The sequence below is a fragment of the Girardinichthys multiradiatus genome, chromosome 9, assembly GCF_021462225.1.
Source record: "Girardinichthys multiradiatus isolate DD_20200921_A chromosome 9, DD_fGirMul_XY1, whole genome shotgun sequence".
NCBI lineage: Eukaryota > Metazoa > Chordata > Actinopteri > Cyprinodontiformes > Goodeidae > Girardinichthys > Girardinichthys multiradiatus.
Window position 1 is genome coordinate 30,367,977 of NC_061802.1, and position 19,291 is coordinate 30,387,267.

At 38.4% G+C, this 19,291-nt stretch overlaps 1 protein-coding gene across 3 annotated transcripts in view; it reads right to left on the minus strand.

Annotated features, from left to right (window-relative positions):
- The window catches only part of sema6bb (sema domain, transmembrane domain (TM), and cytoplasmic domain, (semaphorin) 6Bb), a 223,538-nt gene that overhangs the window by 58,821 nt on the left and 145,426 nt on the right, over positions 1-19,291 (minus strand). For all 3 annotated transcript variants that reach the window (XM_047373731.1, XM_047373732.1, XM_047373733.1), the window contains exons 11-15: positions 16,025-16,156; positions 14,789-14,938; positions 12,991-13,170; positions 7,767-7,907; positions 1,546-1,623 (exon numbers count right to left, since the gene is read on the minus strand). In XM_047373731.1, coding sequence (XP_047229687.1) covers positions 1,546-1,623; positions 7,767-7,907; positions 12,991-13,170; positions 14,789-14,938; positions 16,025-16,156 — 681 coding nt within the window. The remainder of the gene's footprint in view (positions 1-1,545; positions 1,624-7,766; positions 7,908-12,990; positions 13,171-14,788; positions 14,939-16,024; positions 16,157-19,291) is intronic.

Genomic DNA, 19,291 nt, shown 5'->3' on the forward strand with positions numbered 1-19,291 from the left:
CATTTTTTTCTTCTGTTTTAACAAGAATAGGGCCCTACAAGTTTGAAGTTATAGTTTTATCTGATTTACACAGGGTCAGATTTGTCTTTGTAATAATCAAGAAGTTTCTGGCATTATTTTTACTGGCCATTTTGGCACTTTTCTTGACTGAATTGGTTCATTTTAATTGATTGTTCAAGGGACCTAATAAAGTATTGAAGTATTGACTTACCAAAATGACAAAAAGTTTGTTTGGAAAAGTCAGAGTGCACTGTTCCAGTTGTCAAGCATGACCATATTTGTTAATACTTTGGAATTAAATATATTATAGATGGAGGTGTATGTCCAAGTTCTCCAACTTCACCTCACATCAAATATGGAGCCTGTAATCCAAGGAGTGGGATTAAATAAATGTATACTTCCACCCACTCCTTTGAATATGTGAAACTAATCTATGATGCATACAGTTTTATGTTATACTGTTGATAACCTGCACATATTCAAATAAACCAAAACAAACAAAAAAACAAGAGTGTTCAACTATCCAGCCATAATTATGCCAGGACCTTGTTGATGGAAATAGTTAATATAACATTCATGCTGATGGTAAGTAAGTATAAACTCCTGACTGAACCTCTGTGTAACATCACCTACTTAGTTTCTTTGATTTTATACTACAAAATACAAACATAGCAATAAAACTATAAATCCAACTTTACACAATATTAATAATGAAAATTTAAAACTTGTCTTCCTTAGTGGCTTTCCAAATTACAATTCCATGTCATGTGACACTCTCCTTTGGCGTCGGGTACCTGGGAAAGGTTGCATTATTCCATACTGAGGAAATCCTCAGCAACTCAATGCTGAATCGATTGCCAAGTTGACTGCCCTTGGTAAATCTAATCAAGGCAAAAACAGAGGCTTTTAATAGTATAAGCAGTCTGCCCGAGGTGGTCTTTAAGGCCCGTGTTGTCTGTTCAGCAGGCACTACACTTGTGTTTGAAAGCCTAATTCAATAAGCGGCTTGACTTATGAGGAATTTGATTTCGGTGGAGGGAGATGAACAAGACTGGAGATGAGCAGTGAAGGCAGACACCGCCAGGAGGATCAGAGACAGGTCTCACCGTTGTATGAAAAAACTCGATATCTCCCACACCTACGCAATGTTTTGTGACGACTCAATCGGAAAAAACAAAAAAACAATATTTGGGTTCAGCCGTTTAAAATCTAGACGTACACAAACATCAGACTTTCTGACAGACTAGACACAAGTAAAAAAAAGGCCAAATTTATAAACTCTCAAAAATGGATAAATATTGCATGTAATATCTTTGAGTGTGACAGTTTTGCTTTCAGAAAGCAGAAATCACAATGGGAGAAATAATAAAGACAAAAGTCACCACAAAAACAAATCTCTAGGATCAAAGAAAAAGAATGTGGAGCAGCGGTAATAAAACATAAAACTTCAAAAGAGGATACAGAAAAAGTGTCACAAAGCAGACAGGAAATTGATGTATTTGGAGTGTTTAGAGGTTGTGTAGCTACAAAGGAAAAGTGTCCCACCTGGTTCCAGGTCTGAGGAAGGAGCAGGTGCTTCCTCTGGTCCAGCCACAGTACGGGTCCCTGGAGGCGATGCAGTTCCTAAAGGAAAAACAGATAAAAATAATTACCTTAACCTTAAAGATTAAACTGTGTTCCCTTAAGGAGGACTCAAAGTTAGTCTCTCATATGCTTGATGGCCAGAGCAACTTAAAGGGACAGTCATCTGAAACTTGAAAGCTCACAGTTACCCTATAAGTGTATTTTGTACTACATTTTTAAATACAGGGGAAGCATTATTTTTATACACACTGTATAGAAAACACACATAGCCTTTTTTTTTTCTGTCTGACATGAAATCAGACTAATGCCCCTTTTCCACTGGCTCGTTTTAGCCGGCATGGCTCGGCTCCAATCGGTTACCCTACTCAGTACGGTACCAGTTGTGTTTCCACTGACCCACTAACGGCTGAAGCCCCGCCTCCAACTGTCAATGTAGTGCTGTGCTGCTATTACTGCGTGACATTGTTACATTAAAGTAATCTGCATGAAACGATAAAAAATAAAAATAATGAATAGAAAATAAAAGTATAAGTAAACAAAATACAAATAATGTTTGTATTATTGTATACTCAAGAATGTCTGATGTGTGTTGTTTTTTTGTATAAAATGATCTACCGGGATAATTATCTGGACCACAGCCCAGCCAGAACTTCAAATAAGGCTCGGAGGTTCTGATGTCAGAGGGTGTCTCAGAAGAAGTGAAGAGGAGAGATGCTGCTGTCTGGACTGGTGAAGCTCCAAAGTTTGCCCGAAGAAGTTACAATTTTGGGTTTTATAATGAAGTTGTTCTCTCAGCCATGGCAATAATGAGGAAAAGGACTTTAAAGCACAAAACCGTGGACTTTCTGACAAAGTTAGTTTTAGGTTGGATATTCGTACTCCGCGGATTCAATGGAGACTTCCTCCCAGTTGAAACGATGCCGTTTCAACTGTCTAATTACAGGCAGCTGCTCTCTGCCTGCTCCCTCTTCCTGCAGATACTGGTTTGCTTAAGGACAGCATTTAATTTTCAAATTAAACACGCTCTTTCATGGTGGTATTGTTTTGACGGAAATGTTTGTGCGTCTGAACAGCTGATTATATGTGTGATCAGCTGGTTTAGAATGTTATTAAATACAGCTCCCCGTACCTGTGTGTAATTCAGAAAGCTGATGTGTCCTTTTTCCTTTTTTTTCAGCCTTCAGGCATGATTTATGATTTGGAAATTTGTCCAATGGCCAATCAGTAAACAGCAGTCTGTTCACATGACATGTAAATGGCCTGGCCTGAACTTGTATGGTGCTTTATCAAGTCTCCAGACACCCCCAAACCGCTTTACACCACAATCAGTCATTCACCCATTCATACACACATTCACACACTGACAGAGGTGAGCTACATTCTAGCCACACCTGCCCTGGGGCAGACTGACAGAAGTAGTCTCGACTCAGCCCTGGTTGTACCTGCTCAAGAGCAGGGACCAAAAAACTAGGAACCGGAAGGGAAAAAACAGTAATGGAAACGTTCGCAAAGTGAGCAAAGTGGAGTTGAGTAGGGCCTAATTGAGCCAGTGGAAAAGGTGAAGGAAATGTGCTTAAGGTCAGTAAGGATTACATACCTCACTTTTATTTACTAAATGCCAGAATAGTGACAGATTTTTGTAGAGAATGTCTTTAAAGAAATTATTTCAGAGTTTTTGTAATAAGGTTATTTCTACATTATAAGTCAACCAAGGCCAGAAAGAACACTACAGTGTTTGAAAGACTATAAATAATAAAACTTTAAATAACCATGCTTATGCTATTGACAGACTCCATAAACTTTCACATACATTCATATTTAGCTTTGATTGGCTTTATTTTAAATCTCAAATGTTTCCCATCTGTCGGTCAGGCTGAAATGAATGTAACCTGTGTCAGCAATACCTGAATGCCTTTCAGCAATATTTGAATAGTTTTTGTCACAAAGCAGAAAAAGGCTCTCGCAGCTCTTTACGTTGTAGAAAAGCAATAGTAATGAAGATGCTGACTGCATCTAAATGCACAAATCTACAGCCTAGAGAGGACATTTTAAGTTTACTGCCAAGGTTACAACATTTATTATGACAATACACCAGACGTAATATGCAATACCTAAATAAAGTAATTAAAAAAGTGCATTAGGAGTGAAAAGGCAGGAAAACGTTTAATATACTGGAAGTCTTATAAGCAAAACAGAGTAGGCACAATTTCCTCTATAGAACAGTTTCCACCTCCAAAGGAGGTGTAGTTTGTTTAAAATCATGGATCATCACAGTAAGCATTTTGCCATTTTTATCAAACCAGGGTGTAATATTAAAGCAGCAGATAAGAATGATAGACAAATGTAAGATTGGGTAAGTTTAAGACATTCTAAACTCAACATTTGCTTCCAGGCCTAACTACTGCAAACTGTGCAGCTTTTATAATGTCCAGGGCATAGAGCTGAATACTCTAGAAATAATCAAGCTCTATCTTATGTCAGAGATCTCATTTTTAAAATATATCACCAAAGGAGCTCTTTGCTCTTAGACTGCAGGTTTCCTGGTGGTTCCTTGAGTTTACAAGAGTTGAACAGGAGGTAGATCTTTAAGTTACCAGGCTTCAAGCTCACAGTTTTCTGTTGGTAAGGCAGACACCTAGTCTACTTTTTGGATCAGACTGTAAGCTTTCCTTTTTGATAAAGCTTATTTCTCTATAGTTTTATAGCTGCTACGCATCTTAGGCCCCTGACATACTTCTCTGCGTCCATGAACACAAGCCACTTAATTCACCCAAATATACTTTTTTAGGTTCAGGTAAACCATAGTGTTCCACTCAGAGATATACAGTTTTCACTACAGCGTCATGGAGGGTGACAATGCATTGCATTATGTTTGATCTACTCAGAGAAGATAAAGAGAAGAGAGCAGGGAAGGAAAAACTAAGGTGTTTTTTTTCCAGAATAGTGATGCAGTTTTGTTTCCTTATATTTCTGAGATAAATTTTCCAAAATGTAAAAACAGCAGAATCTCCCACATTGATTTTCTATCTTCAACTCAAGATCTGACACACAGTTTTCTTTTTCTTCTATGCATGTGTCGCCACTCTTTGAATGGAAGAATTAGTGAGTTGCAGTCCTAGCGGATCATAGCAGATAAGTAAGAATAAAACTATTTATACCACTCAGTGTTTGCAGTGAAGTGGACAGTAGAAAGGACAAGGAAGCATGGATTAGGCCTTATGGTGTTGGACGACATGCAGTACTAATCACTCTTCCTCCTAATTTTCTCTTACTACTTTCCATTTGCTCATTAATTGCAATAGTTGTTGCCTTTCAATTTGTTTTTATTGGTCTTTTGATTTTCATAGAAAATGCAACTGTCTGAAAGATTCAGTGTTTAGCTGTGTTTCTTTCGTCCTGTACAAAGCCAATGGTGCAGCTTTTGCATCAATTAGGTGTGTGTACTCAAGGATTTTGTTTCCCAAAAAAAACGTCCCTAGGACCAGCGTTATGCTTTTCTTGCCCTTTTAACCCCCAGGTAGATATGGTGCAGAGCCTCTCATACTGAGTGTGGCTCTGCTGGAGTTTTCTTTCTGTTAAAAGGGAGCTGAAGAACGGCTGCAAGGTTAACAACTTGGTGCAATTGGTTGACGTGCTTTAAACATAACATTATACCAATTAGAATTAAGATTAATCAAATCTGACAATATTGTTATGTAAATTAATTAGATTTATTAGTTTATTTAAATCGGGACTAGTGTTAAGTGTCAACAAACAATAAACACATTTATTTAAGCATTTAAAACATAAATTGATTCATAATGCTTGACCCTAGTTGGCTTTCAAAACAAAAACAATACTACACAAAGTTTCAATTACAAATACAAAACAGAGTAAAAACATTACACAACATTTTGTCATGTAAAATGCCTTGAGATGATTGTTTTGTGATTTGGCTCTAGACAATGCAGAATGATGCAGCTAATTTAATTTAATACCAACATGATTAGATTTTCTTTAATATACAGAAAATTCATAGAAATTGTCATCATAATTAAGAAATTTTGTCAGTGTCTGTAATGCTTTCAGAAAGGTTTTAATGCAAAATATTAACAAGTAACAATCAAAAATCTTTTACGCCATATTTTCATCTAGTCTCCTAAACATCAATTGCCACAAGCGGTATATAATAGTAATAAGTGACAAATCTTTGCTGCTAAGAAGGACCACTGACACCCAATGAAAGACACAAACACAATAACATTCTTGTTTGAAAAAATAAAGCTCTCTCTTGTGAAGTACCCAAAGGGGGATTATGATCCACTCACCACAAATAAAATATTAATTTCTGGTGAAATTAGCCTGTAATACCATGCTATGGACATAAGCAAGACAGTGAAAGTCTAAACTGCATGCTTGGTGCAGGCTGCAAATGCAATTTTTTGCAGTAGAATACTGAAGAAATATGAATAGTTCAAAGTAAACTAGACAACTAGAACTGAATGGAGCGGGATCTACACATCATCCTCCACTATGCTAAACAAACATTCCAAACGCTGCTCAAAGGTCAAAACAACAGGGCAGGAACTACTGAAGCGTGACTAAGAAATCTTGAACCGACTCATGCACAGAAAATGAACCCTGATACGCAAATCTAAACACTTAAGCACACATGCTAAACACACCTCAGGGAGCATATGAGTGGTTTCCAAATGTGGTCTGGATTACACGCCTGTATGACTCACCTGCTCCAGTGAACACACCCCATGTGCTGCCTGGTTTGTGTCAGAATGGCGGTGGACCCCAGCAGGGGGAAGCCGGAGCACCCGGAAACAACCCACGCATGCACGGGGAGAACATGCAAACTCCATTCAGAAAGACTACCCGGCTGGGAGTCAAAACCACGGTTTGATTCATTTATGATTATTTGCACAAAACATTAAACAACCCAAGATAACATAATTCATTAAATGTAAACTAAAAGTGCTGTCAATCTCACCAGCATTTTGTGCACAGGAAGTTGATATTTAACTTTTTTTAAAACATTGCGTAATCATAGGCAATTGTCAATTTCATCTTCCAAGCCATCTCATGGCAGAGTTATGCCAAAATATAGAACCACACTTAACTCTAAGACAGGTGATATTCCAATACCCCTAAAACCACCAGAGGAACTCATTTTGACTCTGTCACAGGTGCCTTAACTATAACAAACATGTCATTTTAACCTTTGCTTATTTTTTTATATAAATTTTATAAATTCTGAGTAAAAAAGAAATTAATTCAAAAAGATCCTGTTTTTCCTGTTTATTAGAGCATTTTTGAAAAGAGATAGGTGATATTGTCATGTGTGTAGCATTTGTGTCTCATTTCAACTGATTACAATAACATCAGCATCCTCAATTAGAAACAATAAAACTGAAGAGTTGTGATTTAGTGGGGTAGTACGTTTTTGCTTACATGTTTTTAAATGTGAAACATCTTTCCACAGAGCTTTCAGTCGCACACCTCCCTAGTCCAATAGGGTTGGCTATATAAAGCACACACAACAAACAGCACATGGTGCTGTTTGCAGGCATGCTATTAAAATATGTAGACTTTTTCAGATTGTCCCTGTACGAGAAACAGTGTTTCAGGTCCTGTATGTGTCTTTTATCATATCAGTACTCTTTTGTTGTGATGTTTCACTTTAAGAAACCTGGGAGAAATCCGCTTTTTAATCCTCTTTTGTTCATTACTGCTGCAAATTCTGTGGACAAGGTCACCAAAACACCAAAACTATTAACAAATATGATCATGGTATGTTAATGACAATTGTTTCCAGTCAAACTGAGGGTATCTACACTGATATTCGCCAGTATATGATATCATAGGTCACATCTGGAACTTGTCCCAATCATTCTGCACCCAAAAAACAGGCCCAACTTGTCTTAAAAGTAACAAAACTAAAATCTTTTATTGGATATTTTACAACCCTACAGGTTCAGTCATTTAAACAGGACTAAATTCAGTTTAAAGTCATAATTAGCTGTTATCCCAGTGATAATTTCAAGCTGAGCTCAGGTCTGCCACAGCTGAAAGAGCTCTACTTTTCACCCCGCTTAAAGACAAATGTTGCATTGTCTCTCCAAAGTCAGCAAACTTATTTTCCTACCCCACTGCCATGTATGGTATGGTTTGTGTTGTATGCTCTGCAGGCTTACTTCATGCATCGGGAGTAGAGCTGGCATCGGGCCACCGGCACTCTGACCACACAGGAGGGAAAGGCGAGGAGCAGCGTGTGGCTTGCCCGGTCCAGAGTGAGAGACAACAGCTGCCTGGCTTGCACGGAGTCCTCAGCACACCTGCATCACAGAAACAGGCGATAACACACCAAGCAAAACAAAAAGAATTTGTATTAGGCAATTTCAATTACCGGCTCACCACTGCACATTATACCCCTGACCTCGATCGGAGCATAACAACAGGGCAAAAACGTCTCTCTTGACTCGGTGTGAAACATAAACAAACAAAAATGCTTTTCAAATAAAAACCATAGTAAAAGTCACAATGCCAAGAGCCTGATGGTAAAATGACAACCCAAATATGCAGAGCTGATTGTGGAACTTTAAGGGGCTGACTGGCCTTCAAAAACAGCAGCCAGGATCCAAATTGCCTTTAATTGGCACTTAGAGCCACATGAGCGGGCAACAACCTGGCTTCTTGCAGCAGATATACGCCATATTATGCACATGTGTACCCATGCATTAGTTATATCTAGACGGTTTATGGTAATAAGATTGCAGATGGCCCACAGTCATTACGGAGAATATATCATTCTGCTAAGGCCAAGCTGTGAGTCATTCTTCACAGTCAAAATCATGAAATGAAGAGGGAGAGTTCTAAAGAGGAGGAAAAGTAAAGAAGTTTTGAGAAAAGAACATTAAAGACACAAGATCAGGGTAGGGAAGTAAATAACAGGAGATGCACGGTGCTTTAGAGTTTATAGACCTGTTTCACAGCAGACTATAAGAAGCCTGCAGTATACCTAAAATATGTTCTCCTTTCCACGATAACCAGTGTGTTCAGGTCCAGAAACGAAACTAGCGCCTGAGATGGTCCTGCTATTTTAAGTCAATGTGTAATAATGTGTAATTAAATTGGCCTGTTTCGGCAAATGGCATCTGAAAGGGTTTTTATGTCTGTCTGTGTTAACTTGGCAAATGATAACTGTTAGTGACTTTTTGTGTAATCTGGGGCTTATCACATCATGTTTTGTTTTTACAGATGCACAGAGAAATAAACTTTTGACTGGAATGGGATGATTTTCACCCTACAGCGACCAGTGGCTCGGAAACTCAAAAATCCTATGTTTTCCCTATTGGTGGTCTGATCATTGGTTTACCTATTTGACAGCTTGTCAGACTGGCAAAGGAAAGACTTACATGTAGCTGATTTCAGCAGAATATCAGGAAGGCTTAATGTGCACCAGCAAAGCTGCTTTTTTAAGCTTTTTAAGCTTTTAAACCTCTAAACACTGCAGTTGGAAGTGTTGAACGCCTTTTAAAAATTTTCAAATAAAGGTGAGGATCTGCATTCTTTAAGAAAAATACAAGAAAACTGATGTGCACAGTTAGTGATGCTACCCTTGCAAATCGCTAATATTATGCTACCAGTCAAAAGTTTGGACACACCTTTAAAACTCTGTCACCCATTTTTGGAGACAACTTCATGAAGCTCATCGTCGAGAGAATGCTAAGAGTGTGCAAAGTAGTAATCAAAACAAATTTAGAAAGATCTAAAATATAAAAGATGTTTTGAGTAATTTAACAATTTTTTCATTTGCTACATAATTCTATATACCTTTGCTTATTTGATGCCTTTACTACTGTATGTGTCAAAAATGTAGAAAGTAATATAAATTAGGAAAAGCCATTGAATGACAAAGGGGTGTCCAAACTTTTAACTGGTAGTGTAAGAGGATAAAACATTTTAAAATGATCATCCTGTCTTACAGGGATTTCCCTTTAGAAGGCTAGAAAAAAATATTTCAACCACTGTCTAAAGAAAAATCAGAAATAGCTAAAATCACTATTAGCAGGTCAAAGCCTTACAAAGATCAGAGATCAGAAATCGGCCACCAATCTCTAATCGGTGAATCTCTTGGGATTTTTTGTTTGTTTTTGATGTACAAGTTAGAGCAATGTAGGCCTGGAGCAAGTTGCAGCTGTGCTCTGTCTTCTGATTAGCCAGACGCCTGCTGTGGTAGCTGGACTGCCAGCGACCTCCCGGTGAGTTCACCATGCACACCAAATTATCCCTAACATACTGGCTCTAGCCCTCACCAGCTTGTTTGTCACACAGTGGCCCCCATTTCACTTGCAATCCTTGTCCTTCATTTAGTAGCAGAACTCCTTAGGCATAAGTTGAAGAAGATGGAAATGACTCAAAGAAAATGGATAATACTTGGCTTTTACTTATTGTTAAAAAATTCTCCATATATTCACAAACCCAATTAGCACAACATAAATTGTTTAGAAACATCTACTTTCTTTTTAAATGCCTCTAATTATCCTTAGTGAAAGATAATCACCATCCAAAGCTGCCTGCATCTGTGACAATTTTCTGTCATCCAGCATGTGGAATGCTGCTTTTCAGCAAAGAACAGAAACACAAAAGGGAGGAGTGAAAAGGCAATGCATCCAGTGTTCATTATGTAATGATCTACATTAAGTGAAGCCTCAAAGCTGTGTACGCAGTGTAAAATGCTAATTACAGAAGCCCGAAAGGGCCTGTTTAAGTCAATCTTTTGTTAAAATGCAGATAAGGACTATGATTCAACTCAGGATGAAGATGGAGGGTCAGCCTTCCTGGCAATAACTTTGGTCAAGATCAAGGATGATTGGATTTTCACCTCCCTTTTATTATTTTCTAATGTTTGCCCATAACAGTTTGTCTCAACCTCATTTGAGGACAGTCAGATTTTGTGATAATGATTATTAGTCTCAAATTCAAGGCTTATCTAATTGAACACATTTAACAGTTGCATTCATATTTTATGTGAATTTTGAACTTTTTTATATGAGGAACTCGAAGTGAGCGCAATTTATTAATCTTTAGGAGTAACTTTGACAACTTCATGCATAAAAAAGTACCCAATATTTCTTCCTTTAAGGGAAAGACCTTGTTTTCTGCTGTGTGCGTGCAGTGCTCTCAGGCTGTATGTGTGTCATCATGGGCTCTGGTATACCTATCAGCAGGCCTGCACGAACATATATAAATGGTAAATGGACTGAACTTATATAGCGCTTTTCCAGTCATACAGACAGCTCAAAGCACTTTACACTAGGGCCACATTCACCCAATTACACTCACTAACGCTCACAAATTCTTACACCGATATGCAGATCGGTAGGCAACTTGAGGTTAAGTGCCTTGCCCAGGGGCACATCAACCTATGGCAGGAGGAAGCTGGAATTGAACCCACAACCTTCTGATTGCAAGACGACTACTCTTCCTACTGAGCCACAGTCGCCTCAATATATAACGTATATGTATAATATAACGTAATGTACTGCCTTACCGATTCAATTCATGCGATAAACTAACTATAAAATCTGAAAATTAGTTGCTTATCCATCATAACTGCCAACTGATGTTGAGTTGTGCTTGCAGGTTTCCTGCCAATCCAGACACAGACAAAAAGTACAAAGCACAGAGACGAGCTCAATCAAAACCTACGGACATTTGGATTTTAACTTTTTTCACTATAGACTTTATCTTGCTTTTGTAGTTGACATGAGTAAGGGTGTGTTTGATGATGTTTGGCAGCAATTAAACCAAAATACTGTAGTTTTAAAGTAGAGCACCAACCTTTACTAGCTTTGAAAGCGACCAGTTTGGGGCCTTTTCCACCAAACTAGTTCTAGTGCTAAACTGGTGCAAGAGCTTACTTAGGCCCCAAAAAACTGTCGCTATCCATTTTGCTGCTGGACTAGACAAAAAAAAGGGATTTCATCATGAGCTAGAGGCAGACTAATGGGACATTTCATTTTTGATCTAACTTCAAACAAAACAAAAAAAACTCTTAAAAAGACTGAGCTTCCACAATAATAAAATGTCAGATTAGCATTAGAATAACACAAAGTGACTTCCCGCAGTGTTTTTTTTTCATATCATGCTGGAGTTTAAGTAGGTCAGTGTGATGCTTACAGCTGAGCTAACAACTGATTATATTCCACTAAATTCAAAACCACTATTTCCCACTTGGTTTTCCAGTGCTGCAAATGTCAATGAGAGATCATCTGATTAGGATTGTAAAAGCGTTCAGAAGCAACACTTGTTGTTTAAAATAGCATTTTAAATTAAGCTAGAGATAGGGTGTCTTTTAGCAGCGACATCAGGATAAATAATACATTTGTTTTGTTAAACTCTCTTCATGTACTACGATCCTTCATAAAAACACAGAATAAAACAAAGGATCAAACAATAATACGTATTAATGTGGCTCCAACCTGGCTCTCTGATGGTGGAAAAGGAAAATGATTCTCTTGTAAAAACAGTTAAGAACTGTCTCTAGCACTGGAAACATTTCGTTCCAGATTACTTTAGTTTTCTACCTGTTTGAACTGAAGTTCGAGGTAGTTTTTGTTAAGTGTGAACTTCTGCAACATTGTGGTTTTTTGCATGATTTAGAATAAGCTGTTGTTAAAAGAGGTCTTAACTTCTTTATCCTCTGTATTTCAGCAGTTTTACGTTAACGTCTGCCACTGTACTGGTTTCTCTTGCTCAAAAGCCTTTTTATGAGAATTGCAAAGAAACTGTCCAACTAATGATGTGCAGCATATCAATCGATAAAACTTTCCTGTGACATATTTACGTGTTTTCAATTTAGTGCCCTAACTGAAATATGATGAGGTAAGCTATCTAAAATCAGAGAATGTAGTATGTTAATTTCATTCCCTTTTCTGAATGTACTTTTCTTTCCAAGGTGTCAAAATTATTTTTTAAACCCCAAACTTACATTTTAGCTAGAGATTTATTGAGAAATTGGGTTGTAAACAGAATCCACTGATTTTCAGCTTGACAGACCTTGACTGGCTAGTTGGAAAATCAGATCTTTTTCCAGACAAACAGGTCGCTCTAAGAACAACCTTCTGGTATATTTGTTGTTACAGAGGAAACAAGACCCAAAATGTGCTCAAATGAAGTCAGGGGAAGCACAAAAGGTGTGCAGTGCTATTTAAAAGCAAACTGTATTTTCTTTGTAGACTAATCACTAATATAAGGTGCTGTTAATTATAGCTTTTAAAGAGAAATTTGAATTGGATAAAAATTGGTATTGGCAGGTCAAGGTTTTACAAAAATAAAGATTGTAAATCAGCACAAATCTCTGATTTATCACACATTTTAGCCCCAAAGCTGTTGTGTAATATTCTATTGTCTTACCTGTCAGGGTTAAATCCTTCCAGTTCCTCGAGAAAGATGTTGCTGCTGGTCACTGTGTTGTCTTGGTTTGGCATAATAAGAAACTTGAGGATGGTTCCTCTGCTTGACCCAAGGAAGAGGATGGTGCGGTTTCTGTAAGGCCCGGCCTCTGTGTCCACCACAATCTTATTCAGCTGGTACCTGAACCACAGGAGAGAGACAGAGTGCTGCAATAATGCCACAGACTGAAGCAGCCCATTTGGGACATTGCATTTATGAAAGCTAAAAGCATTGTCAAGAAACTGCTGGAGGCCATTCTATGATTTAAGTGCATTAAAACAGATTGACTAAGGTGAAACATACAGTCTTGTGAAGTGAAATCAAAATATGCCATTTCTCTTGAGGAGCTGGAAAAAGAAATGAAATCCACAGAGTAGAAACTGCTTATCAAATTTGCATAATAAACTAATTATACCAGACATTTCAGTCATTACTAATATCAGTCGAGTGAATGGGTTAGAAAAGAAACAATAGCAGAGCGCAGTGGAGCTACACACAGTCCTGATTGTGTAAGTAAATAGTAGAGAACAGAAGCCGTATAGTGCAGAGTTTATAATATTCTCAATACACACATTCCCAATAATTCCCTGGTGGTTGGTGGACAGGGGTCTCCATGCATGAGAGAACGAGGGGAGAAAGACACAACAAGCATTCCATTAATTTTAACAGCGCTATAGCTCAGTGGTGCCCAAAGTTGGTCCTCAAGGACTGGTGTCCTGCATGTTTTAGATGTTTTCCTGATTCTACACACCTGAATCAAAAATATAGTCCACTACCAGGCCCTTGCAAGGATTGGTTGCATGCTGAGAAGGTAATTCAGCCATTTGAAGCAGTGATGGAGCAGGAACACATCTAAAACACTGGTGCTGGAGTTGAACACTGCTGCTGTAGCAGCTTCCTACTATCATAAGTTTTAACAGCAAGCCAGAACAAAAGATATAGCTCCTACATGTGTCATTGTGCATTCAGCTGGGTATCCTTGGTTTCTAAACCATAAAATACAATACAGAAAGTTAATGTACATAAAGTTTAAAAGTATTTTAAAATTGAATAGGTTCTACTGATTTTACTTGCTTATTAAAATATTGGATGTTTCAGAACGGACGGATAGACGGACGGATTTTATGAAATCTTAGAAAGTCTGATTGGCATTCTTTAAACTTTGAAAACTAAGATTAAACTATAGCAAAAATGCATAAAGCTTGAGAAAACTTGGAATGGCTATTACTTGGAAAAATATAACAGCATCTGTGAAGCATTGTTAACATTGGGATATATATGAACATAGTTCAGTGATGTGCCATGTTAGGGCAGCAGAAGTTCAGGGAAGTCTAAAGCGTTTAAGAACATACCACTTAGCTCAGATTCAGAGAAATCTGGGTATGTCAATTAAAATTTGATTGGACACTGCTTCCAAAAGAAAGATGGACAATGACCCCAAAAAATACCCCAAAACAAATTACAAGGTTTTGCAGTGGAGGTATTAGAATATTTAACACATTAGTTAAACCTAACAGCTAAAGAACAAATACAGAGAAAAAGTCAGATAATACAAAGATAAACGTCTAAGAAATAATAATACTAAATGTCTGGCAAAACATTATAAAACACGAAATTAATTATTTTGTGATTTCCATTAACTCCAGATTTCCAGATGCAAAACCTTTTGAATCAAAAATAACAACATACATACCAGAGTTACATTCGCTAGTTGTCTTATCTGGGAAACAGCATGGATAACAGCTAAACCACTTCTCACCTGACCATGGTTCTCACAATCCAAGGTCTTTGTCCGAGTGATGGAACAGCTTCGTCCATCAGAGGATGTGTCTTGACAAAGTTCAGCATCTCATCGGGGAATGAGTTGGAGGAATTAAACTTGGATCCTTGAACAGCACAGCCACCAGGTCTGGGGACAACAAGATGGAGCACATCATAAAGAATGGAGCGAATTTATCTGACAACATCATGCCACGCATGCCTCCATAATGATATATTATTAAAAGGACAGTCTAGACTTTCTGAATGACTCATATTCATGTTACAATTCTTTGGCAACAACACTATTAGTTAAAAACTGTGACAAAAAGAGGTTTTTCCAATATTTTCCAACATATTTTATTACTGAGTCACCTTTTACTTTTTTACTAAAATAAAAAAAAAATGTATGTAAAAATAAGAGGAAACTTTAGTCATGTAATGAATGCCTGTCTGTGAAAATGCCACAGATGCTACTGTGAATTGCAAAAGTATTCATAGCCCTTAAACGCCTTCCACATTTTGTTTTATTACAACCACAAACGTTTCATATTATTTTTGTAGGGATTTTGCTGACAAACACAAAGTACTAGAAAATTATGAAGTGGAAGTAAAACAATCCATATTCGTTCCTCCGCCTTTGGGGTCGTTTAAGCGAAATGTCTTGGCAGTTGTGCCTTAATATTTCTGTTTTCAGATGATGAATTGAAGAGTGCTCTGTAAAATGTTCACAGCTTAGAATATTGTTTCCTAACCTATCCCTGGTTTTAACTTCTCCGCAACTTTCTCCCTGACCTGTCCGCTTTTTCCTTGGTCTTCATGAGACTGTGTTTATTAATGTTCTAAACAAACCTTGAAGGCCTTTATAGAACAGCTGGATTTACTAAAATTAAATTACACAAAGGATGGTCGGATTAAAGGGTTAAACACATATTGACACCACACTACTTGGGGTTTTAGTTGTACCCATGCATCTATTTCCTTTTTCTTCACAGTGATACAGTATTTTGTGTTACATAAAATCCCTATAAAATACTTTAAACTTTGTTTTAACCTGACAAAATGTAAAGAATTTCACTAGGTACACTAGGTAGCAAAACTCTGTTAACTGCTTTCCATAAAAAGCTACTTTCTGCAGCAGTATCATGTGTCAGAACACCGTTGTCAGCCCCCACATCTTGTTGATCACAATCTGAAAACACAGGTGCATGCATTGAGCACTGCCATCTGGCTTCACCTTGGCTTTGGGATGAGTTCATCTGGAACAGGCGTCCAAATAGACTCCGGAGATTTCTGCTCCTTAAACCTTCCATCAAACACGGCAGCCAGCTGCTCCATGTCAAAGGCGCACACAGCCGAACCCGGTATGCTGCAGAGAAGGAGACGGGATGGTGAGACAGAGACAGATAAAGCGCTTTGAGCTGACACAAAATGACTGTCAGCTCCATGTCAAGCAGGCTCTACTCTCCAACAAGATTCCAGAGAGAAGAAGATGACAGAAAAAGGAAAGATAAAGTGGATTATATCCGCTCTAAAAAACAGAGGGTAAAACTAAACTGAGATACACAAACTGTAAAAGAGTTGGAGCCCAGCTAAGATGACGAAATGTATTCTGAGTTTTTATTTTTGTGGGAGCTAATAGTGGAGCACAAAGGACATTAGGACTCATACAGACTGAGAAAAAAAGAAGAGACACTATCAGCTATGGGCCATGGTATACAGATGTGCAGCGGATAAAAAAAACCCCAAAAACAAACTATATTAAGCCCAAAAAAAGATCCTGGTGGAAATTCCTGAAATATAAAGCAACAATAGGAAATGAGTCACTCAAAATTCAGTTCCCCACAAAAAGTAGGGCGGAAAGATTCTTGTAACGGAAATGAACCCACGAAAACATTCCAGTAAAAAGCTCCGTGCGCCTCAGAGGCTGTTTAACCTTTAATGAACCCGGCCACTCGGAGCCGTGCGTCTGCTCAGAGAAGTGTCCGGTGCACCCCCATGCAAATAAACACAAAGAGACATTTACAACAAAATCATGGACGTCCAAACAGTCATGCTGTCTCTGCTGAGCCTGATGCTACATTTGTGTGTTTTAAGCAGAGACATTGAAAAGGAGAGAGAGCTGTCAGGGTGAGATAAGAGATGAGTTTAAACAAACAAAGAAAACACCATGCCTGTTGCTCCACTCTATTCTGACAGTGTCCTCATCAATGAGTAACTATGTACATGGAGAGAAAGCTTCATATTACTTTAGAAATATACAGAAAGACTGAAACACTTTTCATCTGCTGCTACATTTATTCCAGCTGTCAGTCTTTTTTTCTGACTTTTTCTCTGAAACTTAATGTCCATCTGTTGATTGGAGTGCCTCCTGGATTATGTTCCGAGCTGAGAGGGATGTCTAAAAATGTGTGTAGAAAAACAGTGCTGTTGGGCTGGATTTTCTGGCTGGGAGCCGTGGTCTCCTGATGTACCATGTTCGGGTCACGCTGTCGCCCCTCCATCCTTATCATTTGCAGACATTTACAGGCAGGGATACAGCTCAAGCCTGGCCACAGCAGCAAAGCAGTAGTCATCCAGGGCTGTAAGAAAGTATTTGCCCCCTTATATATTTCCTCTGTTTTTGCTAGTTTGTCACTCTGGATTATCTGAAGCATTACAATCAAATTTCAATATCATAAAAAGGTCGCTTACATTTAATACAAAACGCAATGATCATCATGCAGAGAGTCCAACATGGTGGTGGCAGTCTGGTGTTATAGGGTGCTTTGCTCCGTCAACATCTGGACTACTTGCCAAAACTGGAGGACCCATGAATTCTGCTCTCTACCAGAAAATCTTGAAACAGCATGTTTATATTTGTGACCCTAATCTGAAGCCTACTTGGCTTATGCAGCAGGACAATGATTCAAAGCACATCAGTAAATCCATCTGTGAAAGGCAGAAAATAACAAAATGAAGTTTGTGGAGAGGCATAGTCAAAGTCTGACCCTAAATCTGACTGGAAGACCTTAAACACGCTGGTTATTCGGAAAAGTTCTCTGATACGGCTGAACTAAAGGTTGCACGGTGGCACAGTTGGTAGCACTGTTGCCTTGCAGCAAGAAGGTCCTGGGTTCAATTCCTGGCCAGTTGTCTCTCTGCATGGAGTTTGCATGTTCTCCCGGTGCACGCGTGGGTTCCCACTGGGTACTCTGTCCTCCCACAGTCCAAAGACATGACTTTGAGGTTAACTGTTCTCTCTCTATTGCCCCTAGGAGTGAATGGGTGTGTGCACGGTTGTTTGTCCTGTGTGTCTCTGTGATGGATTGGCGACCAGTCCAGGATGTACCTGCCTCTCGCCTGTTGACTGCTGGAGATAGGCACCAGCTCCCTTGCAACCCTGTACGGAAGAAGCCGGTATGGAAAATGGATAGATGGATGGCAAATTACTTCTTCACATCGGGTCAGGATGGTTTGAATCCACTTTTTCCTGCAATAAATGAACTAATCATTTGAAAACTGCATTTTTGTATTAACTCAGGTTGTCTTTATCTGATTTAAAAATGTCCTTGATGATCTGAAACATTTAAGTGTGACAAAAAAATCAAAACAGAAATAATCTCTGAAAATACTTTTTTCACAGCTTTTTGCATGTGGGAGATGCAGCTTCTCTCAAAGAACTGAAAGCACCAGATGTTAAATGTGACATGTTTGCCAGCACTGCCAGGCTTCTCTACCCTCACCAACCTCTCCACCCTCCCATCATTCTCCAGATCCCTGGGTTTGAACTATGTATGACTCTAAATCTAATGGGAGAAAGCCAAAAGGCCTCGGGCTGTTTTTCTTTCAGAACTGTCTTTTAATATTCTCATTTCCACCATTAGTTTCTCCCACTTGTGCTACTCAGCTATGTTTTAAATTCCTACTTATATTTTCCTTCAGTCAGTTCTTTGTTTATATTTTCCTAGTGGTTTTTCATTGTTGTTTGCTTTTTTGGTATTGAGGTAACGTTTTGCAGACTGGATGCATATGCCGTTTGTTTAAATGAGCAATCTTGTTGTTTAAAAACTCTCCGACTGCATGGAATTACTTGTCTTATCAACCCCATGATGGATTGTGGAGTTAAGCAAGAGAAATACGAAAAATGTCAATCAGGAGATTTTTAATCTAATCGTTTAATTAAAAGGTGAAACTGGAAATTTTCCACGTTCTTCCAAAAAATGAAAATAAAGATCTGCCAAATCAATTATCTGTCACGATGGGGTTTGAGGGTGGACCGAAGCATGGACAAGAGCTTAGCAGCAGCATTTTTGTAAACGGTCTTCAGCTTTATTCAAAGGTTAAAACAAAGCGAACATAGCGAATCACTCAGCAGGTACAAGCTTGAGACAGTCCAAACTTACTTGAGTTGTACTGCAGGAACGTAGCAAACACTGAACTTAATCAGGTAATGTGATTTCAGAAACCAGCAAAGGACAATGAATCAAAACCAACTAATATACAGAGCGAGAACAAAGGCAGG